Here is a 24,941-nt window from a genome sequence, read left to right on the forward strand (position 1 = left end):
AGGTTGAGCTCGCCAGCATGAAAACACAACTTATCCATTTGCTATTCTACTTAACGCTTGGCTCTGTGACGTAACACTCTTTTCTTCAATATGTGGTTTAGGTCAGCACAGGACAAATCCGATACTCCCTCGCTTATGTTAAGTTCCTCTCCGTCCGTCACACCATTGGCATGACAAAAGAACCTCGCTGCATGATTCCCCACGTCACCTCCTCTTTAACGCCTCTAAGCACAGAACGGCTCCGTAACGCTCACCTCCACTATTATTTTGCATCCCTTCCCCTCTCCCTCTTACTCTCTCTCTCTTTCTCTCTTGCTCTACTCTCTCTCTCTCTCTTTCTTTCTCTCTTGCTCTCTTCTCTTGCTCTCTCTCTATCTTTCTCTCTTGTGCTCGCTCTCTCTTTCTCTCTTGCTCTCTTCTCTTGCTCTCTCTCTCTCTCTCTCTCTCTTTCTCTCTTGTGCTAGCTCTCTCTTTCTCTCTTGCTCTCTTCTCTTGCTCTCTCTCTCTCTCTCGCTCGCTCTCTTCTCTTTTACTCTCTCTCTCTCTCTCATTTTTCATCCCTTCTCTCCTCTCTCTCTTTCTCTCAATTTGCATCCCTCCCCTCGTCTCTCTCTCATTTTGCATCCCCTCCCAACTTTCTTCCCCCTCTCTCTCCTTTTGCATCCAATCCCTTTCTCTCTCTCATTTTGCAACCCCTCCCAACTTTCTCCCGCCTCTCTCCTTTTGCATCAAATCCCTTTCTCTCTCTCATTTTCCATCCCTTCTCTCCTCTCTCCTTCTCTAAAATTCCATCCCTTCCCCGTCTCTCTCTCTCTATATCATTTTCCCATTCCTTCCCTCGTCTCTCTTTCTCTCCCTCTCTCTCTCTCTCAATCTGCATCCTTCCCTCTTCTCTCTCTCCCCCTCTCTTTCTCTCTCTCATTTTCCAACCCTTCTCTCTCTCTCTCTCTCTCTCCCTCTCCCAGACTCTCAGTTTGCATCCCATCCCGTCTCTTTCCCTCTCTCTCATACTGCATCCCTTCATTCCCTTCTCTCTCTCTCTCTCTCTCTCTCTCTCTCTCTCTCTCTCTCCCAGTCTCTCATTCTCCCTCCCTCCCTCTCATATTGCATCCCTTCGTTCCTCTCTCTTTCTGTCAACTTGCCTCTCTGATCTATCACCACCACCACCACCGCTCCATCGCTCTCATTCCTCCTCTCAAATGGAGCTGCCAGTGACAGCCCCGGAAACCGGAGGCTTCTGGATAGAGACGAAGAGCGTCTCATACCGGCGCCCAGAACCCGAGCTGGAAACTCTTTGGCGCTGCTGGCGCAAGACCACATCCAAGCCCATCCTTCGCGACGTCACCATCACCTGCAAACCCGGCGAGATAACAGCCATCGTCGGCCCCAGCGGCGCCGGCAAGAGCTCTCTCCTCTCTGTCCTCAGCGGCGCCGCCCCCCCTTCATCTCTCACCGGCGACCTCCTCCTCAACGGCCTTCCCATGGACTCCTCTTTCTTCCGCCAAGTCTCTGGCTACGTCCCCCAGGAAGACGCCCTCTTCCCTCTTCTCACCGTCCGAGAAACGATCCTCTTCAGCGCCCGCCTCCGCCTCAGCGCTACCCTCGCCTCCGCCAGAACCGAACAACTCCTCCGCCAACTCGCGCTAGAGCACGCCGCTAACGCCGCCGTCGGCGGCGCCCTCTCCGGCGGCGAGCGGCGGCGCGTCTCCATCGCTGTAGCGCTTGTCCACCGCCCCCCGGCGGTCCTCCTCGACGAACCCACCTCCGGCTTAGACTCCGCTTCCGCGGCTAAGATTCTAAGCTTGCTGAAGGCCATGGCCACGGCCGAGGGGAAGACCGTGGTTCTAACGCTGCACCAGCCCGGCTTCCGCGCACTAGAACTCATCGATAAGGTCGTTCTTCTCGCCGGCGGCGAGATCCGCCACCGCGGCACGGTGGCGCTACTCGAGCGCAGACTTCTCAACGCCGGCCATCCCATCCCTCCCCGCGTCAACGCGCTGGAGTACGCCATGGAAGACCCCCTCAGAGCTCTCCCCAACGAAGAAGACGACGATAAACACCTCCCCTTCCGCGCTTCCCACGCTATCACTGCCTCTCCGCTCAAGACCAACATCGCCGCGGAAGTGATGGTTCTTCACGCGAGGACGCTTCTGGGAGTGAAGAGATCGAACCAGGGCTTCCCGACGAAGATGGCGCAGTCGTTAGTCGCCGGGCTTGTGCTTGGATCGGTGTTTATCAACGCCGATAATCTGCAAGCGAGAGTCGGGTTCTTCGCCTTCAGCCTTACGTTCTTGCTGTCGTCGACGGCGGCGACCATGGCGGGGCTTCTCAAGGAGAGAGAGGCGGCGATAAGGGAGACTTCGAGAGGCGCGTACAGGCTAAGTTCTTACGTGTTGGCCGGCGCGGCTGTGTCTCTGCCGCTGCTTATGCCAGCGGCGCTGCTGTACGCGGCGCCGGCGTACTGGCTTGCGGGACTTAGGCGGGAGATGGAAGGGTTTGTGTTCTTCTGGGCGGTGGCGTGGGCGGCGATGGCAGCGGCGGACTCGCTGGTGTTCTGCGTGGCCGCGGCGGCGCCGAGCGCGGCGGTGGGTTGTTCGGCAGCCGCGGCGCTGCTGGGGTGTTTCTTTCTCTTTTCTGGGTACTTCATCTCGAAGAGGAGCATGCCCAGGCAGTGGGTGTTCATGCACTATCTGAGTCTCTTCAAGTACCCGTTTGAGGCCTTCCTGGTTAATGAATATGGGGGGGAGAGGGGAGGCGTGAGGTGCCTGCTGAGAGAGGGAGGAGAAGAAGGGATTTGTCTTATGGATGGGGAGATGTTTCTGAGGAGGGAGGGGCTGGTGGGGGCTAGGAAGTGGGTCAGGGTTGGGGGGATGTTGGGGTTTGTTGCCGGGTACAGGTTTCTTGGCTTGGTGATACTCTGGATTAGGAGCTGGAGGATTAGGGTTTAGCGCCAAAAGAGGAAGAAAGCCAGTTTATGTCTTCTTGTTTTGTAATATTTTCTTGTTTTGTGATTTGTATTGGACCATGCAGCCAAAGAAATTTCATGTCTTAATCGAGTGAGTAAAGGGAAATGGATAACCTTTTTATACTGGTGATTGGTGAATAAGGTGGTTTGCGGTGTAGAATTTCACTCAACATGAGATGGGCCGAATAGGGAAACAATCCGCCAAAGGCAAAATGAATCCCTGTGTCTCTATTGTACTTACGAAATATGTGAAGAAATGGATATTCATTGGTCAATTGTTTGTCTTTTGGAGTCACAATTAGCCTACAAGAAAATTTGTTTCCGTTTCAGCAGAAGCACAATCTCTTGACAGAATGAATGCATATTTGATTATCGAATCAAACACAAATGAAGGACAATAACATACTGACCATTTTCAAGAAAACAAATCTTAATGAGTCTTAATGCCTTAAATACATCTGCAAGTCCTTGAAATTGTCCTTTGACCATGTCTCCACTTCTTCATTGATTTCACTTACTATGGATGGATGAAGAAGTGAGAGCCAAAGATGGAGGGATATATTTGAGGAAGATAATTCAAGGGTTTAGTTCTCTGGTGACTACGAAAATATGGTACACTTTTAGGATTGTCAAACTGTGAAACTCCTTGAGACTTTGAGTCCTAAAATAAAGAGGTGTCATATCCAATAGATGGCATGTTAAGGAATGGGCAATAATAGTTGGGATGTTCACTAAAGAAGAAAAAAAACAACAATGGCCCTAGGCTGGCTCTCACTGATGAACCACAAATTAGGGCTAGAAATGTCAGTTAAGAATATTTATAATTTTTCTTACAAGCACAAGGCCAGGAAGGGTCGATTCCTCATGGACCAGGTATTGAATAAGTGAATTTCAGCTTTAATTTCTATTTTTAGATTTTAATATTTATTTTAGGAAAAAATATAATTAAATGAAAGAAAACTAATGATAAGTAATTCCAAATTCTAACAAGGTCAAACAATATTAATCATATTTACTCTAGTTTATTCAAAATTTGTAAATTATTTTGGGAAATCTCATGGAAATTTATAAGTAGAAATACTAATTAAATATCTTAGCCAACATTTTGGTAGTGCTGAGCTATTGTTGATGGTGTGATGGAGTGGAGTGAATGAATGAAATGCTTCCTCTAGATGCAACATAAATGATGGATGAAATGCACAGTGACCAGTAGAACAGGGTCAAGTGATGCAGATTTACCGTCGCTAATGGTGATGGAGATAAGGTGGAAAAACTTTGACAAGTGACAAAGTTTGATGGAGACATGTAGGAGGTTGAAAACCTAGACTATTGGGGTCACATGCCCAAAAGTTCAAGCTGTGCTTTTTCTTCTCTCTTGGAGTGCAATAACAGACCCAAATGAGATTTCAAATGAGCAAATTTTTCTACTTATCATAATTAGGGAAAAAGTCTAAGGGTACTTTTTTTACGGGCAAATACTATGAAAGAGCCCCAACTTTCACTTTTGTAAAGAAAGTAGCCCGAACTTTCAAATTTGTAAAATAAATAGCCCGGACGAATGAGACGTCGCCACTTGGCGTCCAAAATTTTTTTCCCCACCGCCGGTCAAAGGGTGACGCGGATGCCACCGTGGCGCCCAGGTGGACTCCACGGTGGCATCCACGTCACCGCGTGACCGCGGACGACGCCGTGGTCCGTCCGCCCACGCCGCCGCCCGTCTCCTTCTCCCGCCGCCGGCCGAATTCGTCCCCCGCCGCCGCCGCGCGTTTCCGGCCGCCACCGACGCCGCCCGCCGGCGTTCGCCGTCGATGCCGCCCGTCTGCCGCCGTCGACGTCGCCCCTCTCCGTCCGCCGTCGACGCCGCCTCTCTTCCTCCGCCGTTGACGCCGTCCCTCTCTTCTCTTCTCTTTTATTCTCGTCTTCTCTTCTCTTCTCTTCTCGAGCTGGACATGCTGAGGGATGCCCTCGTGGGCCTTCCCGGAGTTAACGGCCTCTCGACTGAGCAAAGGAAGCGGTTCACCGTAGCCGTTGAGCTAGTCGCCAACCCATCCATTATCTTCATGGACGAGCCGACCTCAGGCCTCGATGCTCGATCGGCTGCCATCGTCATGCGGACTGTGAGGAACACCGTGAACACCGGAAGAACCGTCGTCTGCACGATCCATCAGCCCAGCATTGACATATTCGAATCTTTTGACGAGGTTAGCCTCTTCCGCTTCCGTTTATGCCTCTCTTTCCGTCGATACGTCAATAATCATCTCTTCCTGTGATGAGCTTTTCACACCGTTCATCAATCTGCACAGCTGCTGTTGATGAAGTTGGGGGGCCAAGTCATCTACGCAGGCCAGCTCGGGCGGAGCTCCCAAAACCTTGTAGACTACTTTGAAGTAAGTTCGTTGGCGGAATATCAAAGTTTTACTCCGATAAGACCATCTGCTTATCAATGCACGGTGCGTTCTCCGATAAGACCGGCTATTTTTTTTACAAATTTGAAAGTTCGGGCTACTTTCTTTACAAAAGTGAAAGTTGGGGCTCTTTCATAGTATTTGCCCCTTTTTTTACAAGGATAGGGTGTTTTATTCTTAGATCCAAGATGGTGGTTGGAGGATGTAAACATACAATTTCACCTTGAAAATCCTTCTAGAATGTCAGATACCATCATTTGAATTTTGAGTATTCTGAGCCATCGGATTTTCTCACTCCTTGGATTTTTTCTCTCCTCCTATTTCTATGGGGATTGCCAGCATGTCAGAGTTCAAAAGGCAAAAAATTCATTTAAAATATTTAATTAAATTGATAATTTTAATTTCTGACTTATAAAATTATTTCTTTTATGAATTCAACATTAGAAATTTTCATACAAATACTAGAAATTGAGAAAAATCAATATCATTTTAATAATATAATAAAACACCAAAATATTTAAATAAATATAAATAATGTTTTATGATTGTTGAAATTATTTTATTCATGAATTCAATGTCAAAAAAGTATGTTAAAATACCATAAAATCATGAAAAATAGAAATTTATTTGAAAAGTGTAATAACTAATTTTAAGCTTTAACATGTATTTATGAAAATTATTTTAGTAAAAATAGGCACATAAAATACAAGAAATTGCTTATCAAAATAGCATGATTTTTAGAATTATTGCTCACAAAAGTAGTTGGAGTTTAGACATCCTCACTTTACATTACATGCGAATAGCCAGTTAAAAGTCAATGATAAGCTAGGATATTTCATATGAAAAATAATGTTAAAATCTTCTAACAAGTCTGGGATTGGGATATATGAATATGTTTGACGTTAATTAGATGTCTAGATTTTCAATATACAAATTAATTTGAGATTAATTCAGGGAATTATCTCAGTGTTTATGTGTGAAAAATCCACACGCTTATTAGGGTTATATTTTCCTTTATACAATTTAGGCGAAATAAATCATAACATCAAAAAATTAAATGTTTCTTAAATGGAGCATATTTAGAATTTTTATAGTTAAATTAAGTTTAAAGTAACAGGGATGCGTATAAAAAGGATAAGGGTGAATAGGTGAAAAAACCTACAACCATTTAACTATTGGGGCGTAAGTGCGAGATGGCACATACCTCAAAGCTGTCTAAGAGTGATACACTTTATCACCCTATTGGTTTGAATTTTAAATGGTATTAATGGGCTTGTGATCCATCTGGAGGATGAAGTATTAATTTGATGAAAATTTAGGATTTACTTTAAATTTGGTAGATATGTTAAACATATTTAATGCCATAATGTTTTATATTAATTGGAGACCAAACACAGGAACTAATGATTCATAAGAAAAATGACTCCTTTAAAATTATATGTTTTTAATAATTTCATAAAAAATGTCATCTAAAATTTTAATTTTATCATTAACCCTTGAAATTGTCAGGTCAACAAAGACCATAACTTTTTGACTAAATGAGTTATCCCAATAAGCTAATTAAAGCCATGAGAAAAAAGTATGACACAAGGGATATGTGGCACCTTAATAAATTCCCAAGCAATGACTTGATAATCACAATTAAAATGCTATTTTTCATTTTAATTTCATGTATTTTATGACTTTATTCTCATTGAAATTTTCAACTCTACATTACTAAGGATTAAAATGATTTATTATATTTTTAGAATGAATTTATGATATTCCTTGATTTTTATGATATTTTACCAGTATTTTCTGACACCACTTTGATAAATAATAAACTTTTTAGTCAGAATATATATGGAACTATTTGAATATTTTCCAGACTTTATTATATGTTTGAATAATGATCTGTTTTTCCCAGTTTTTTGGTATTCTTACCGAATTTTCTGAAATAAGCCTCCTCAAAAAATATTTTTTCAGTCATAATATATATTTGGAATTTTTAAAATATTTTTTAAGGGTTGAAAATATTATTTCTATTAGACAATAGAAAAAGGAGGAATTTTTTCCAAAATCAATGCATTGACATGTGGCAGAACAAAAATCAGTGGGGAGAAAGGTATATATAATGCATCATTTCTTTTTCTTTTATTTATCCTTTTCCTAAGTGATAATATAGGAACTAGGGTTCTAGGTTATTGATACTAAGTATCCCTAACCTAGGTTGAGTGAGGAGTTCCCATGATTAAGAAATAAATTTATGTTCCTCACTGATAGAGGAGTGAGGGTCAAACCACAGAGAGCACTAGATCAAATCTGAGTGGATTTAAGCTAAAAGCTTGTGTGTAAAAATTTAAGGAATTATGTTCAATTTTATTTTGATTAAATGGAGTGTAAATGACGGTGAATTATGACTTTCCCCATCTAAATGTTTTTTAATAAGTGCAAAAAAATTGAGGTAAGTCTAGAATACATTTTAATTATTTTTATATGTTTTTCTAGATTATTTTCTCGATTTAGTTTATTGAAATTAAATCATGAAGAAATTCAGAAGAAAATGCATTTCGAATTGTTCTTCTTGAAAAAATCTTGGTCGAAAATGAATTTTGACCAAGATTTGCAAGATTCTATTTCAACCCAATCTTGTGAGATCTTCCAAGTTTTCTGAATGGAATGGGGTTTTCTTTAGCCAAGAACACCCAATTCCCATAGGGCAGGTGGTCTAGAGAGATTAAGAACCACTAATCGTGATTTCTACCACAAGAAATCAAGATTAGTCAATAAAAAAGAAGACTAGAGAAAGAAAAAATTGGATTTCCTGGATAGTAGGCCTCTCCTTCCACCTCCACAAGCCCTGGATGCTTCTCACTTCTTGGATCCTTTGGCAGATCCAATGTAGAGAGAGAGAGTGGAGGGAACCCCTAAGAGAGGGAGTAGAGAGGGAAGGACTTTTCTCTCCCACCTAGGCCTTGTCAGCTCACCTTCCACTTGGCCCTCACTAACTCTCAGAACTCTAGAGAGATAGAGAGCAAGAAAAGAATCTTCTCACCCTTTCAATAAAACTCAAAATGAAAAATCAGGATGCCTTTTACAAAGGAGTCTAAAGCATTTATAAGACATGCTCTAGATATTGTATCAGTTGGATACGTGAGATTTGGGCCAAGCTTCACCCCATAGGCCCAATAATTCCTCTTCTAGAAGATCTGAACCCTTTTTAAGGGTCTCTTGGAGCTCCTGCTTGGGTCTTCTCGGAAGCCCATTTGCCCAATCACTTCCCCTTTGGCCTTATGAAGAGTCAATTGGTCCTTTCATAGGAGCAATTTTCATATCTTGAAAAAGGTCCAAAATTCTCCAAAGAAGAGGTTAGATTCAGTCCACTTGGTTGATTGGCCAAATGGGCACATTAAGTACAAAAAGTATACTTTTATACTGTTTAAAAGATGAATATATGTGGAGAGTTTTAACATGATATTTCACTAAATGCACATGATCCAAGTTAGGATTTAATATGAGACGTGAATAAAATGTGCCTTAGTAAACTCTTATTTAATACCTTTATATTGAGTTATCTCCAATTATATGTGGCAGTTTTTGATTAGGCACATCAAATAAAACGCACAAAACTATATAAATAATTGAATTTGTGGCAAAAATGAACCATGTATCATCACATTATTGGAAGACATTTTTAAATACCATTTACGATGCATAATATTCAAGAAATTCAATGATTCCATGCCACAATAGCAATCAGAGATGAGGAGAGAAAAATGAAGGGCCAAGATTGCTCTAAATTTAAATGGCAATGTCTAACGATCCAGGAATTTCGGGCTAATTTTTTTCTTTGATTTTATTTCCTCTATCCATTCACCATCTTGGATCTGTAAATATATTCCCCATCCTTTAGACACCCTTGGAATTTTTTCATATTAATCATTAAAGGATAAATTTTTTTCATTTCAAATATCTATTGGGTCTATTCTTGTATTCCAAAAATAAATGATTGAAGGAGTCATATTTAGTTCAAGACACGTGAAGAGAAAACACCACTCAGCCAATTGGGTGTGTGATCACGATGTTAGTGTGATCTTCGTCTTTTTATAACTCATGCCTTCATCCTTTTGTGTAGGTTATCACTGCTGATAGCCTAGGTTTTCACTGCCACACATGCCTTCTTCAACTCTACAACTTATTAGGGGTGTATTCACCTCTTTCTCCATCGCCTCCAGTGACAGTAAAATCATCACCACTACACCCCACTTTGCCACTTGTTGGCACGTACTCACCACCATTTCTGTCCCACTCAACGGTAGTATTTCATTAATACACTCCTCCCACTCACACCATCATCATCAATCATCAGCCATCACTCCCTAAACATCGGCCTAGGTGTTTTAGTTATAATTAATTGGTACTTTCGGTTATAAATTCCAAAATTATCTCCTAATAATAATTGAGGTCCTTGCACATGCGTCTTATAGAATTTGAATAAATTAGGTTAATAGGATTAGTATTTTTGGAATTTCCTAGAACTATTTTGAATTAAGTTTTACTAGTTTGATTTTACTAAACTATATTTAATTATTAAATAAATAAAAATAAAACTACAGTTAGAATTTACTTATTCAATGTTTGCTCCCCATGGATTCCACCCGCACTTGATTTATGCTCACAAGGAGAATGATAAATATAATTGAATAAGCTAGAAATCTCAAACAACATATTTTACTGTATTTTCTGGTTCTTCATGTCTCTGGGATAGATTCATAACTTTCCTATATAAGGGCCTCAAATCGCTGATCATCCAATCTAGAATTGATATCTAAGTGAGCTATTATGTAGGATATCCATAGGGACCATTTCTGAGTACATGGGTTAGCCAATTTATGTACCATGCTTGATTTCTGATTTCTTTTATTTGGACCAATCTTCACCTACCAACCAGAAAAATCCATTACACCCTCCCTGTGAAAAATGCTAATGACGATTGAAGTTAGTTCTGATCTTTTATTTCCACTTTAACTTCATCGTAGATGAATTTATTAACAAAAAATCATACACAAAAGTTTTATTCAAAGAAAGTTTTAATATTTTTTAATTAAATATGTCATTATTAATTTAGAAGGTCATTCTTGGTAATTTCAAATGAATTTCTTTATGATTATACTATAAGGCTTGTTTTGCTGTTATCATCCATAGAAACCCATTAGATCTTTCCATGGTCCTGCAATTATGGCTGGTCATATTTTGCTGCAGTTTATGACAATAAAATAGTACATTAGCATATTCTGAGATGCTTTGGATTTGCCAAAAATTCATAAAATCTCATCAATGTTTTCATTACGTACAATCATTTGCCCCTCACGATGAATGGAAGCTCCCCATCTTTCTTTACGACCACAATAGGTCCAAGGAAAGGTGGCCCTTTATCTCCCACCATCTTCATCCTAGCTGAGGAGGTACTCAATCATCTACAGTCTATAGAGTAGGTATGTGCAGACTTCTTACAGACCGATCACCTCAATTCAAATGGTGAATGAGCTTGATGTATGGATATACTAAGTAGAAACACATGGTCAAAGTCTCCACAATTATCCACTTGAAAGAGTGAAAATGAACTTTATCTCCCCATCATCACTGTCTAAGGTGGCCCAAACACCATTAGGAAACATAAGAATACTCCTAGCGCAGCACGGTCTTTTGTTAGACCTTGAAAATTAGAAATTACATTCTTAGCTTAATAGTAATTTATTATATTTCACGTCTATTATTCTATAGATATCATAAATGCATGCTATTTACACTTCAAATAATTTATTATCCTGTTTTCCTGTATTTTCTGTTATGTTTGGAAAAACAGTCTGCCATTAAATTCAGAAAATAATTTTATAACTCAGAAGATATATTATGGTTCTTTTTAAATGTTTTTGACTGGGTTTTAATGAAATTTATTCCTCTTGCCCAACTGTTGCAATCTTATTCCTTTGGAGTGTGACAAATGATCTATGTAGGCTGATCATTGGCATCACCAAAAAAATTGGTGTCAACCAATTATCGGTTATGTTGAATGATTAATGCAAATAATTCAACATATTTATTTATTACACCTATTTACACAAAAGAACATACATGCAATAGAAAAAACACCTGATTCATGACTGTACCCCTATGTGTTTAGTGAGGTTTCCTGAATAAAAGAAAATGACTCAATAAATGCATCACCATTTGATTTTTCTCTTTTCCTTGTGCAGGAACATGTGGTAGAAGGGGATTACTCACATGGCTAAAACATGATATTTGAAGCCATTGATTGACAACTTTTTACCCAATTTTTATGTGTGCTGCTTATAATAACATGAAATTCTATGTGAATTATATGTCTTTGGAGTATTATATGGAGCATATGTATGAAAAAATCTTTGAAATGTGGATTACAAAACTGAATCTTTGGAAAATCAGAGGATTCCATGACACATTGATGATCGGTGATAATGGTCAAGGAGAATTGGGAATAAATGGATGACATATACTGCTCCAGCATCAAAATCCAATATCTAACTATCCAAAACCATTTTGGACTGCATTTTAAAGGTAGTTTATTTTATACCTCCTCTTTACACCCTTGGTCTAGGACCTCTAAATGCCCCCCCATAATCTAAAGAGGGCATCCTCAGATCGTGTTACTATCTACAATAAACATAGTGATTTTCTCATTCAAAAATGTGTTTGGGGTCTGTTATAGAATTTTGAGAGCAAAGGATTGTCGGAGTAGTGATCCGATCAAGAATTTTGAAGAGAAGCACCACTTGGCTAGTAAGTCATGTGGCATTGGGGTTAGTGCAATATTTTATAATTTTTTATAGTTTATTATCGTTGAGGATTGCCTTGGTTTTCTCCATCTTGGATGCCACCATCAATTCTACCACTCGGTTATGTACCACCTCCATACCTATTGATATCACAAATAGTAAGAAAATATTACTCCCCCACTCTGCAACTCATTGGCATGCATCCATCACCATCTCTACTACATTCCATTCCACTCACTCTACTTATCATGTTTACTCATCACTTAACACTACCAAAGCTTTGTTTTTATGGTAATTTTTATTATAATTAAATATTATTTTTTGTTATGAATCTTAAACACTTTAAATTATGAATTCAGTCTTGGTGATTTGAGTGAATTATATTTGATTAAAAAAAAATTTCAAAATCCTAAGTGTAGGAATAAAGTAAATTTCACTTTTTCAGTACTTTTTCCCTGTGGATTTTACCCCCATTCCCTCTGTGCTAGTAAGGAAAGTAAAATATTATTTTATAAATCAGAAAGCTCAAACATTATAATTAATCCCAATTTCTATTTTATCAAACCTACGATAAGATTCTTTGGTAATTGAGGGTGGCTGAAATATACATTGATTAATCTAGACTCTCACACTTGATGAGAACTTATCATGTTTTTCCTAGCCAAATATTAGAGGACACTCCCTTAACAATTTGGTGAAATCTCATTTCGAACCCAAGGCTCCTTACCAAGGTACCCTCATCTGGGGATGGTTCATGCATAGAATATTGCCTACAAATGATCACATTCCCAAAATAGGCCATGTTTTCTATTCTCCTTACTTCTCTGATAGATGAAATTATGGAAGATTTGTTTTTGAATAATGAAACAGACAGAATATGCATGTTCAAATTCATTTTAAAATGGTCACCCATGTTTTGAACCACCATCCTGGCACTGGAGCTCTGAAAGCAAGTCTTTGACTAACCATAAAGTTCTATCTGAAGCCTTTGACTCCATATTTTTATAATATTCTTGCAAAGAGAAGGGAAAAAGTTACTCATGTTTTGTAGGGAACTCATGTGAGAATTTAAAATTACATGAATAATTATGTAGGGTAAGGAGAACCCATTAGTAAGACACCACGGTGTATCTACAAGGCCCTCTGCTCATGATGAATCCCATTCATGCCTACTCAGACCATGACCATTCTGTGGCTTTTTCAATCATTGCCGCCATCCACTAGCTTTAAAGCTCTATGTAGATGCTAGGTCTACATGAAATGGGGACTTGGAAGCAGTGGAGGCATATTATGAGACCGTATAGGAAGAATCATTTTTGCCTTTTTTACTTCTCTGATTTACAGAAAGATGCATTAGAGGTTATGGTGCTACATGATGATACTATCATATGTGAGTAGCAAACTTGTCATGGTTTCATCCCGCAATAATTTAATTATTCATCAATATGCTCAGTGCAGGTTACTATTCACGTGGGACTCGCTAAGTCATTTGGATGGATATAATATGGTGTCATGGGAGGCTCATTCACATTCATCATGAGCTTTGTAAGGGGAATGAGATGACCAACACACTCATGAATCACATACTTTATTCCTATATGCACGCCATTTTATACTCCTGGTAGTAATTTGATAATCTCAAATTTAGGGGTTTTAATTTCTTCGTCGGTTATTGAGATTATTCATTAAAAATATATTTGACCGCACTTACTTAAGAATATTTAGTTAGTGTTGAGTACAGATTGTCTCCACAGGGAACAATGATTAAGGAATTAATTTTCTCACTATAGTGATTATCGGTACGAGAAGAGATAAATACGAGAATAGAATAGGCAAGATAGTGATATCGGTACAAGAAGAGATAAATATGAGATAGTGATTATAGGTATGAGAAGAGATAAATACGGGAACATAATTAGAATTACGCAAAGTGTTACGGGAATAAGGTGGATGGTGCAACAGATAATATAGTGATCGAATGCACGAACGGTATGATGATAAAGATAGAGACGAGATAATGGAAACGTAAGTAAGTGAAATGATAAATGAAAAATTGATAAAAAACTATAATTATGATAATGATGATGTCGGGAGAGAAACAATATAAGACGAAGACACTTACCGTAGATCCTTATGTTCTGCCAAGATCACAGTGATTTGCGAGTGCCGGTAAGCTCCCCCTCTTCTCTTATGCTTCTTCCAACACACCCAAGACACCAAGAACACACTTGATGGATCTCAAAACTCACTATCTTTCAATCAGTCCACACAAGTAGGAAGCAAGTTCAAGATGGATTTCACAATGATCCAGGCCTGTATTTATAGAGCAGAGGGTATGGATGGGAAGGGGAGGGGAAGACGAAGCAGTGCTTAAAATTTCAGCTCAATCGAAGTTGTAGATCAAAAGTTATGGCTGTTTGAAGTTGAAGAAATCCAAGCCCTTGAAATTTTCTCCCTCCTCATCATCGTCATCATTTTCCTTGCCCGAAGAGAAGTCAAACTGCTCTACATTCTGCGCTTTTCGTATTCCGTGTGGCACTTTTAGTATTCCGCGCCACATGCACCTAGGAAGAAGAAAAAGACAAAAGAGAGAAAAAGAAAAAAAAACAAAGAAAAGAGAAGAAGATTCCTGGCTGACGTGGCGGCGCTTCAGCGCGGTATATAATTTTTTTCTAAAAAAATAGATGGATGCGCGCGCGCCACGTTGCCTCCATCATAATCAAAAGAGGGAGAGAGAAAAGCCATTTTTTGTCTTTTGCTCCTCAGTCTTTATCGCATTTATTAGAAAAAAATACCTTCTTTTTTTCATTCATCCACATTGCCTCTGGGGTCAGAAATTTGAAAAGTTAATTCATTAGCTATAATTGCAATCATTGCTTCGCGAATCGAGAAGCGATGATTGCGTGATGAATCAATTGTCTGATGCCAATCATTAACTCAATTAATGATTGGCTGTTGCCAATCATTATAATTATTTCTAATTTGTTGACGTTCGACTAATCGAATGGTGACACATGGTGGCGCAAAATAAAAGGCCTTAAAAATACATATAAATATATTTAGACTTAGAAAATTCATATATTTCCAAATTTAATGTTGAAAATTCCATAAATAATATTCTGTCTCAAAAAATTATATTCTTTTAGAATCTATTGTTAGAAAAATCCCAAAAAATGCATAAAATTTAGAAATGCATTCTAAAAATAGATTTAATCACTTTAATCTTGATAACATGCAAATATACATTAATTTAATGCAGATAAACATGTAAATGTGATTATATAAGGGACTAAAAATGCATGTTATCATAATTGCATCCAAACACATGTGGTTGATACAGAATCAAGCACCTTTACATGGCTACCATCTGTCTATGTCCCACGCTGGCATTTGGTGGTTCAGGACAGTGACATATTACTTGGGTGTGATAGAAGAGGGAGCTCTTCCTCTGATTGAATATCATCATAAACAAGATCGCTATCCAGTTTTGTACTGAACCAGCACATTATATTGGTTCTACCCAGCTTGGGGTTATTAGATGATGGCTGCTCTTGAATCTGAAGAGGCCGATGGTTCTGCCTCGCACAGGGGCAGTAACTTATTCAATTATTCATTGTTTGTTTCTTTGAATATTTATTTGCTATAAACCTCATTTCCTTCTTTCACTTTCCCATATTACCTCGAGGACTCCCATAACCTTATCTTCTGAGCCCTATGTCTCTATGTATTAGCGCCTCCTCCCACCATACATAATGTCCACTTTCTTTATATATATAATGCCTCTTGGTACAACAACTTGGGGAGGGCCCCCTGAGGTTCCATTTTATCTAGACAATAAATGAAACCTAACCCGTGAAATAAAAATATTTAATCAAATTATAAACAAACGTGTGAAAAAAATCACTAAAATATATAAAATATTGAGTGATAAAAATGATTGGAAGTTATATGAGTATCTTAGGAAGATCAAATGACAGATGATCTTATTGTAGAAGAAGATAGTCACAAGATCAAGCAAAACAAATATTTATATTTTTTATAATAATTATATTTATATGTTCATTTACTATCATTTACAATCTTATATATTGACAAAAATGGAAACAAAATCGACACACAAAATAGTATTGTTTTATGGAACTATGTGTAAAAAAAAATTAAAGATCAAACCTAATTTCCTAATTCTTGATTTCTTGAAGATGATGTTTACGGATTTTATGAATTCCGAATCATTCTATTCACAATCAGCCCGTTATTGGAGTTCTGAATCTGAGATTTCTTGAAACAACAATGAGAATACCATTTCCTTTTTCCATTTTTCTCCTTCAAAAGAGAGAGAGAGAGAGAGAGAGAGAGAGAGAGAGAGAGAGAGAGAGAGAGAGAGAGAGAGAGAGAGAGAGAGAGAGAGAGAGAGAGAGAGAGAGAGAGAGAGAGAGAGAGAGAGAGAGAGAGAGAGAGAGAGAGAGAGAGAGAGAGAGAGAGAGAGAGAGAGAGAGATTCTTCATTTCTTGAAAGGCTTAATTGATTGTCACATCAAGAAGAGATTTTTAACATTCATAAAATATTTTCTTAATGTGATTTTAATAAATTTATTTTCCTTTTAGAAACGGATCAATATTAAGATTTTAAAAATTGAAGAGAAAAAATTAAATAAAATATAAATCAGTTACTTAGCTAATCTCTTAGCTCAAGGAAATAGCAAAAAATTGCGAATAATTAAGCTATAATTAATCTATTAAAATATATAAATTTAAGAATACAATTTATTCAAACAATTAGTTCATAATATGAAGAATTACATATAAGTTATTTCTTATGAAAATTAAAGTTTTGTGCAGATGAATATACAAAAATAGTTCAAATATCAATTTAGTATTTAATTGCCTAAGATCTAAAAAATAAAATGAACCTGTTTCTAACACTTAAAATAGTGAAAGTCATACCAGCCATCCTGTGAATCAACCTGTAAAATCTAATAAAGTTAAAGTTTAATATATTCAGAGGTTCTATAACAATGCGGGGACCCACCACATATGCAGACTACATAGTTAAGTGATGTCTGAAAACTCAAGTGATTGAAATATGGCATAGTATGATGGAGCAAAATTTTCTGGAGCAAATCATCACAAAAAATAATTTTTTTTGAGATAGAAAATATGTTTGATAATGGATAGTGTAGGGAAAATTATAATTACAACAGCGTTGGAAAATTATTTTTCAAAACGTGTATTCGGAATCAGCTTACTGCCACCAAATGAAGAAATATGGTGGCCAAAAAGTAATATTACTGTAGGATAAAATCAAAGAGAAGCTAACATATGTTCGAGAAGGGTTGGCCCATCAAGGAATGCGCACTTACACAGAATGTTTGTGTTATGGTGTAGTCCTATAGTTGGAAACAAAGGTAGCTATGATTTGATGAAATGTTCATCTGATGAATGATGATGCATGATTCAGGTCTCCTCAACCAGTAAATAGATACACCACCGTTTTTATTCTAAAATCTAAAGCTTATTGGCGAATACATCCACAACTTTGGATTGTTATGGTGGAATCCATTGGCTGGGAAAAAATATGGCTATGATTTAGTGAGCTATTCATCATGGTTGATATGGATGATTCATGTCTCCTCAACAATTTAATAAATCCAAATGTTTTTAATCTAATATCTAGACCTCTTTAGTCAATAATCCGCATCTTTAGATCAGTAATGAATTTTCTTTTACTTTGAAAATTATTTATTTCTAATGTGAATGATATCAACGTTTCACTTCAATGTTGAATTTTTATAAGTAAATTACTTCTAATCTGATATTTAAATTTCCCAGATAAGTCTTTTTAAAGTGTGGCGATTTAAATCTAGTTGCCGTTGGTGTAGCTTGATTTAAGTCATTCATTCCAATCCATTATAGGTAGCTCGAATTAAGTTGTACTCCTATATATTGAATATAATTTATGATATTAATTCATTTTAAAAATTATTTAAGATGCCATATCAAAAGATTATTTCCACTTCCTACAACTATACTTTTCAAATGCCTTCATAAGACAGAAGGAAACCCTTACAGATGTATATTTGACATGGGTAAACAGGGTATATGCTGATGAGCAGAAATATTTTGATGTGAAGATGGAAACCTATCCTTTGTGCATTGAAATTATTTCAAACTTGTCTTTTGGAAATTCAGTTGGGTTTGGTGATTTCATGTTCAACATCAGGTCAATCCACAACCTTTTTGATATGATCAATGCAAACTTTTAAAATACTTTTGCAAAAAGTTAAAATCTTGCTTTGACAAATTTTGTCCTCTTGTGAGTGATATCAATGTTATGTGAAAGAAAGGTTTTACTTTAAGCTGTACCTGTAAATTATTCTTATGAGAGAACAAAAAATCAATTTTACTTTAAACTGTTCCATATCCCTATTATTTGACTCAAGATCCACAATAATATTTAGAATTTTATGCTACTTGAATCAGGATAACTTTTCAGAAAACTAAAATTTCAGAGTCTTATTATAATGCGCTCTGTGATTGCTACCAAAATACACTCTTATTATAATACGCTCTGTGATTGCTAACATAGAATTACCTACTATTTTTAAGTCACGGGACATGAATTCATCGAAGTACTTTTAGCCTATACTGTGCTCTCAATATTCCTTGACTATTATGGATCTGTGAATGCAGATTTGAGAGTTGATCTCTTAAGACATAATTCTTGGCAATTTATTCTCTTAATTTGCTGGTTTCTAGAACTTAAACTTATTTTACATCTATCATAGGTTCTATAAGTCCCTGTAAGCTAATGGACAAAGTAATGCTATTTTTCTTGTAAAGTATGACTTGATTGTCATTAAGTTGTCCCAGAAAAAGTGGTACGAAGTAACTAATCCATTATGGGACTTTTCAATTCTTAAAGAACCTAATATCCTTTTGGATAGATCTTTAGCTTACGTCTCTTTGTTTTTTAACATCATCTACTGTTCATGTTCCTTCAGTGCATGTCATAAACCAGTCAAGCAAACCCAGAAAGAGGTCATTTACATGCTAACCATCTAAGGAAGCTAAGTGCAAAACTATATGCTAATACTGTTCCTTATTGCTCCTTTAGCTCTGTCAACTCTGTTCACCTCATTTCAAATGTGCTCTATTTCCCATCTTGATTTGTATCCATGGATTAGATGAAAACAATGCTCTTGGCCAGCTCAATGGCTTTGGGGCGACCAAAGAGCTTCTGGACGACAGCAAGGGCAAACTCCATGGAGGTTCCTGGACCCTGGCTTGTGATCAAGTTTCCGTCGACAACGACCCTGTTATGGGACTCGCTTTCGTCCGAGAGAAAGCTCCACATGGATGGGTAAGATGTCGCCTTCTTCCCCTGTGCACATGATCCAGCATTAGCGGTCATGATGAAAATTGAACAATGATTGTACTGAGTATCCCTCGTCCATCTGTTGACGACGAGTTTATTATTGCCATCCTCATTCGTTCAAGCCAAACATGGATGACAATGACAATGACAGAGTTTATGGATGATGATGAATCACCCATCTTCAAAGCAGATATTTTCCAAAGCAGAATTCAGACCACAATGAAGATGAGTGAATGATGACATAAATGGATTGGTCATCGTCATTGCCCTCGTCATCCAACTGCTGATGATGGATTTGTAATCCTCACGATTCACTCATTACCCATGGATTATGGTGATAAAATTTTGAGATGAGAATGAAGAATTCTTATTTTTGAGTAGGACAAAGTATGGGAGAAGATTCAAAAGAAGAGAAGGTTGCGGTGTGACCTTGAGCAAGCCATGGGGCTCAAGTACCAGTGCCGGTGAGGCACAAACTGCACCGTACAGCTTCCCAGAGGCTGCCTGTTCCTTAAGCAGGGCCATAAGCTTATCTGATGCTGCAAAAGCCTTTGCTCCACCCAACCCACCCTATTTTAGTCAAGAAAATTAAAGCTGAAAGAGTTAGTGAGAGAACAAAAATGATGATGCTGGACGATGGTAGTGCTGATGCCTTGTGGTAGGGGGAAGATGAATGGTAAGTAATAGATGGGCTTCAATGTAAGCATACTGGGGAGTAAGATGATGTAGAGATTTAACTCACGGGGAGCAATATGAGGTCAAAATTAAGCTCAGTGGAATCTTCCAGTAGCATGTCAGCGACTAGTTTTGTATTTCGAGAGGCCACAAGTTCAAGCTTATCTTCAATAGAAACAGCCACAACATTGGCCTTGGCCCGACGCAGGATGTCAATGATCATCACAGCCTCCATCTCCTCCACGCCATCAGCCAATGCAACAAGGACCTGTCAGACGATTAAATATTGCATTTTAAATTATAAACAATACTGAATTTTCCAAAAACACTATGCCTTCTGCAAATTCTTCACCTGAGGGGTGGCATCAGTCTTCCACTCTATTGGATTAAATTCTTCAAGGTTGAACTCCTCGCCATGAAGTGAACGCATGACCTAGACAAAATCCAGATTACTGATTCAGACATGAACTACTATTTCCTAAAACATGGCAGAAAAATTGCCCAAATAGTCCCTTTTTTTCTGCAAAGATTTGGCCATAAGCCATCGACCTCGTTATAAGAAGTCAAAACAGGAAACTATACAGCAGAATGAAACCTAGCAAAACTGTTGGATGCGCTCGCCTTATTTCCTTCTTTTTCTTTCTTCTCTCATTAGAGTGACCCATTCAGATTCTCTCCCCCTCTCCCCATAAATACTTTGTAATTCAAAATTAACCTGAGGTTAAGCCTCTTTCTTTCTCCCCAACTCTGTGTTCTTTCGAATCCAGAGTTCTTCAGAACAAGTGAGAAAACTTGATTTACTTAGTTTGCTAAAGAGATTAATTAAAATGAAAATTAATTAATCCAGCCAAGTATTAACATCAATTATTATCTAGAGCGAAAATTGCATCTCAATTATAGTCAATTGGGTTCAGTAAATCCCATCCTGTCTTCAAAAAAAAGTTAAACAGAGTTCCTGGCGACATTAAACAATGCTGTCATACCATTGGTGCTTCAACTTCGTCGGCCTTAGATTTACCATAAAGCTGATCAACCAATGCCACAGCGAACTCCATCGCTGTTCCAGCTCCACGACTGGTAATTGCTTTAGCATCAACCTTAACCCTCGACTCCACTTTTATTACATCTTCAGGTAACTTATCCATGAAAGAAGGGTAACAAGTCGCCTGAGAAACATTAAATTCAAAATAGATAAATAAACCCAATGAAAATTTTCTTTATTGGTATCATTCATCAATGTTTTGGGCTATAATTAAGAACTTTTAATCTATATTTTGTGTTTCTAAAGCGAATTATTTGAATCATACTTGAAGGCCCGTCAATAATCCCCACGATCCAAGAACAACAGCCGGAGCAGCACAGATCGCTGCATACAATCCACCATCAGCGGCATGTTTCTTCACCATCTGTTCAAGAGTTGCACAATCTCTAATAGAGGCAGAGCCAGGCATACCACCCTACAGAAAGGACCAAGAATCAAACCAATTCCAGACCAAAAACCCACAAAAATCTGCAAAGGAAAACCCACCGGAATCGTAATCAGATCAAAATTCATCCCGCTGCAATCAGTCAAAAGAGCGTCCGCGACGAGTTTCACCCCCCAGGAGGCCTCAATATCGAGATCTTTCTCAACGGAAGCCACCGTGACGTCCGCCCCGGCTCTCCTCAAGACGTCGATGACGATCACAGCTTCCATCGGCTCTGTTCCATTGGCCACCGGTACAAGAACCTGGGAAATTTCCGAAAAGAAGATCAAACAACTTGAACAAAGCATTGAAATTACTGATTTCTTCACGGGAAAGAAGATTACGCATTTTGGATCAGGAGTAGACGCCATTGCCGCGATCTCGAAGTTTTTTCGAGGGATTTTCACTCCCGATCGACGTGAGAAACGACGGGCGATCTGATTCACGAACGAAGGTTGATGGAGAAGGGAGACTCTCAGTGAAGACATCTTACAGTCTTCCGGATAGAACAGAAATAGCTAAATTATTATAAATTTCTATAAATTAATTTCAGTATTTTAAAATATTATAAATTTGCTTTGTAAAAATAAATTAAAATCTCTGTAAATGATAAAATATCCCTAGAAAATAAATTAAATATGTTTGTTGGCCTTGCAAGCAGAATCCCTCTCCTGCTCTACCATAACACAGTAATAAAATTGGTGGTAAAGAATAGTGGGAAATGGAATACACAAGTCTAAACTGTGTATTTGTCAAGGATCATACACGGGTTTATATAAGGGATACAAGAAACCTAATGAAACAGTCAAAAAGAAAAAAAAAATTAAATGCTGAAATCGAAAAAGAAAACTCCGACTTTCTGTTTCTCGGTCCTAGTAAATGCGCCCAAAACAAAATCCAATTGCTTGATTATTTCCAATACCTATTTCATCGTTAGGGGTCCTAGTAAAGGCTTCTGATTTATACACCAACATTTCTAATTTTTCTTATGAGCAAATATTGAATAAGAAAAATTTAAGTTTAAATTATATAATTTATATAATTTTATATTTATTAAAAAATGAAACCTGATCTAATGAAAGAACAATAACCAAAATTCATTCAAAATGATTATAGGAAGCAAGGAAAATATTTATACTAATTAACTTATTTATGAAAAAGTTAAAATATAATTTTAGAATTTTATCGAATTTTCTAAGGAGAAATCTCATTTAATTATAATTAAATACTCTTACTGGCACTTTGGCAGCATTGGGTGATGGTTGATAATGGTGGCATAACTTGAGTGTGTGGCTTCAGATTACTGCTAGTGGGTGGTGGAGTGGGGTAAGTGGTGCAGATTTTACTGTTGCTGGTGGTGAGAAAGATGATGCCATCAATATTTTTCTGCAATCTCAACACCTTATTTATTTTCTTCTAAGATTCTTGTGTTTGAGCCTAAAAGGCAAGGCAAATTCCAAGCCCTCCATCATTATGTAAATATACATGGAATTAACTGTCACATCTCTTACCTTCATTCCGTATAACAGAATGGCACATTTGAACGGAAACTTCAACATATTGTTGAGAGATCTTTAGCCATTTTACATCAAGCATCCACACCTAGACTATTTTGGGATAAAGCAGTGATTACCTACCTTATTAATCATATGATCAGTTCCATACTTGGTACTAAATTTTCTTACGAGATTTTTTTAAAAAAAATTCTTAGTGTCGTTTTATACATTTTTTAAATGCTTATGCTTTTGGAACTTCCATTCTTATGCAGTCCATTATATATCAACTAGTTTAAAATTTTGTATTTACTGGTTAAATTCTCCTACATATAAGGTTATTTCTGCCTCTAATCATATTTATGTTTGAAGGTATTTATTCCCATCATGAAAAAACTCACCAGGAAATTTTATTATTCCTCTAGAGTGGCATGCAAGTAATGTCACTAGAAATTTCCTTCATGACTTGCCAAGGAAGCAATCTGTGCAACTACTACACCCATACTATGAAGTGAAAAAGATAATAATCTTGAGCCATATATTGTTATACTACCTCAAAGAGAACAAAATACATATGCCAGTATAAATCTCCCTCAAAATGCCATAAAACTCACCCTTTTCTCAAGAAATATAGACTGCTCATGATTGTGGCAAGTAAATCTACTCCTCCCCATGCTTCTCTTTGTTAACCTGATTTTTTAAGGTGCTTCTATATGGTATAGTGCTACGAAATAAGGTTTCAATGCACTTAGTCAAAATCATGCCTAGAGACTGGCTCCATGACTTCCTAGGAGAAAGATTGTGGGATCAAAATGAATGTTCAATGCGAAACTTAATGCTAACTATTCTGTTGATAGATGTAAACCATGCTTATTGTAGAGGGATTCGGTCAAACTCAGCTATGATTTTGATGAATTTATGTGACCTTTTAGCCAATCACACTCCTAGTTCTCACTTATGTTTATTGAATAAAATCATACTGGTTATTATTATTGTGTAATGTTAATTCTGAAATACTTGAGTACATGAAATGAGTGACTGAATTATTAATATTATTTAAACATGTGTCATATATATTCCTATGTAAAAGATACAAGTGAAGGACAAAAACATATCATTATAGACTAGCACCATCTTGTCCCACTCATTTAATAACATCATCTAGGGCACTTGGCCATTAGTGTGGAGACACTATGGACAGATTGTGTGCGTTATTCAGGGAAATATTTAAGTGAACTGATTCTCCCTGAATGGTATTTTAAGTAGTGTCAATCAAGTTGATTCATGCCACAATTTTTTAAGTGATCCTTATGCCTTAGATACCAAAGATACTTGGTGGATTGACAGTTGTCTATCTCCTATGAACTACGAGTTTCTAATAATGACATTGAAATAATCCTAGCTCAGTATGAGATCATCTGCCCTTGGTGTAAGAGGGTATTAACTCAAGAAGGACCATCAAATAAAGACCTTGGTTAGGGGAGTTGAAATATCAGGGAAGGAGTTATCGAATAGTTTCTTCACATATTAAAGAAGTCTCACATCAATGAAAGATTATAAAATTTGGTAAAGAGTGACAAAAATGTTGTATGAAAGAGTTGACATACATCTTCATACATTGGAGATCACAATGTGTACCTTTTAACATAATAGACTGGAAACGTGACCCTCCAATATGGTCGAATTAATCCATGATTAAATTAATCTATAATCTGGATTTATTTAGTTAAAATAAGTTCAAGTAATAAATTTTATTGTATTATAGGACT

At 37.6% G+C, this 24,941-nt stretch overlaps 2 protein-coding genes across 2 annotated transcripts; one reads left to right on the plus strand and one right to left on the minus strand.

Moving 5' to 3' along the window:
* The first annotated feature begins 497 nt into the window (after window positions 1-497).
* LOC144709083 (ABC transporter G family member 10-like) lies at window positions 498-5,488 on the plus strand. Its single transcript, XM_078582487.1, has 4 exons — window positions 498-2,909; window positions 4,699-5,166; window positions 5,269-5,415; window positions 5,462-5,488. The coding sequence occupies exons 1-4, from the start codon at window positions 1,200-1,202 to the stop codon at window positions 5,486-5,488; spliced, it is 2,352 nt and encodes a 783-aa protein (XP_078438613.1). The 5' UTR covers window positions 498-1,199.
* A 13,637-nt stretch (window positions 5,489-19,125) lies between these two features.
* On the minus strand, window positions 19,126-22,179 carry DJ1B (Class I glutamine amidotransferase-like superfamily protein). The gene is made up of 8 exons (XM_078583065.1): window positions 22,024-22,179; window positions 21,742-21,942; window positions 21,521-21,670; window positions 21,197-21,379; window positions 20,566-20,646; window positions 20,281-20,481; window positions 19,968-20,108; window positions 19,126-19,544 (listed from the first exon to the last, which is right to left on the minus strand). Exons 1-8 carry the CDS (start codon window positions 22,165-22,167, stop codon window positions 19,344-19,346), a joined length of 1,302 nt encoding a protein of 433 aa, XP_078439191.1. The 5' UTR covers window positions 22,168-22,179; the 3' UTR covers window positions 19,126-19,343.
* Window positions 22,180-24,941: the final 2,762 nt, after the last annotated feature.

Source organism: Wolffia australiana, chromosome 11 (genome assembly GCF_029677425.1).
Source record: "Wolffia australiana isolate 7733 chromosome 11, ASM2967742v1".
NCBI classification, from domain to species: domain Eukaryota; kingdom Viridiplantae; phylum Streptophyta; class Magnoliopsida; order Alismatales; family Araceae; genus Wolffia; species Wolffia australiana.

Coding starts and splice junctions, on each gene's coding strand:
- LOC144709083 (XM_078582487.1), top strand. CDS start 1,200: ATGGAGCTGCCAGTGACAGCCCCGGAAACCGGAGGCTTCTGGATAGAG. Junction 2,910..4,698: donor GGTACAGGTTTCTTGGCTTG/GTGATACTCTGG, acceptor CTTCTCCCGCCG/CCGGCCGAATTCGTCCCCCG. Junction 5,416..5,461: donor CATCTGCTTATCAATGCACG/GTGCGTTCTCCG, acceptor CAAATTTGAAAG/TTCGGGCTACTTTCTTTACA.
- DJ1B (XM_078583065.1), bottom strand. CDS start 22,167: ATGTCTTCACTGAGAGTCTCCCTTCTCCATCAACCTTCGTTCGTGAAT. Junction 21,943..22,023: donor CTACTCCTGATCCAAAATGC/GTAATCTTCTTT, acceptor GAAATTTCCCAG/GTTCTTGTACCGGTGGCCAA. Junction 19,545..19,967: donor AGCCCCATGGCTTGCTCAAG/GTCACACCGCAA, acceptor TCATGTGCACAG/GGGAAGAAGGCGACATCTTA.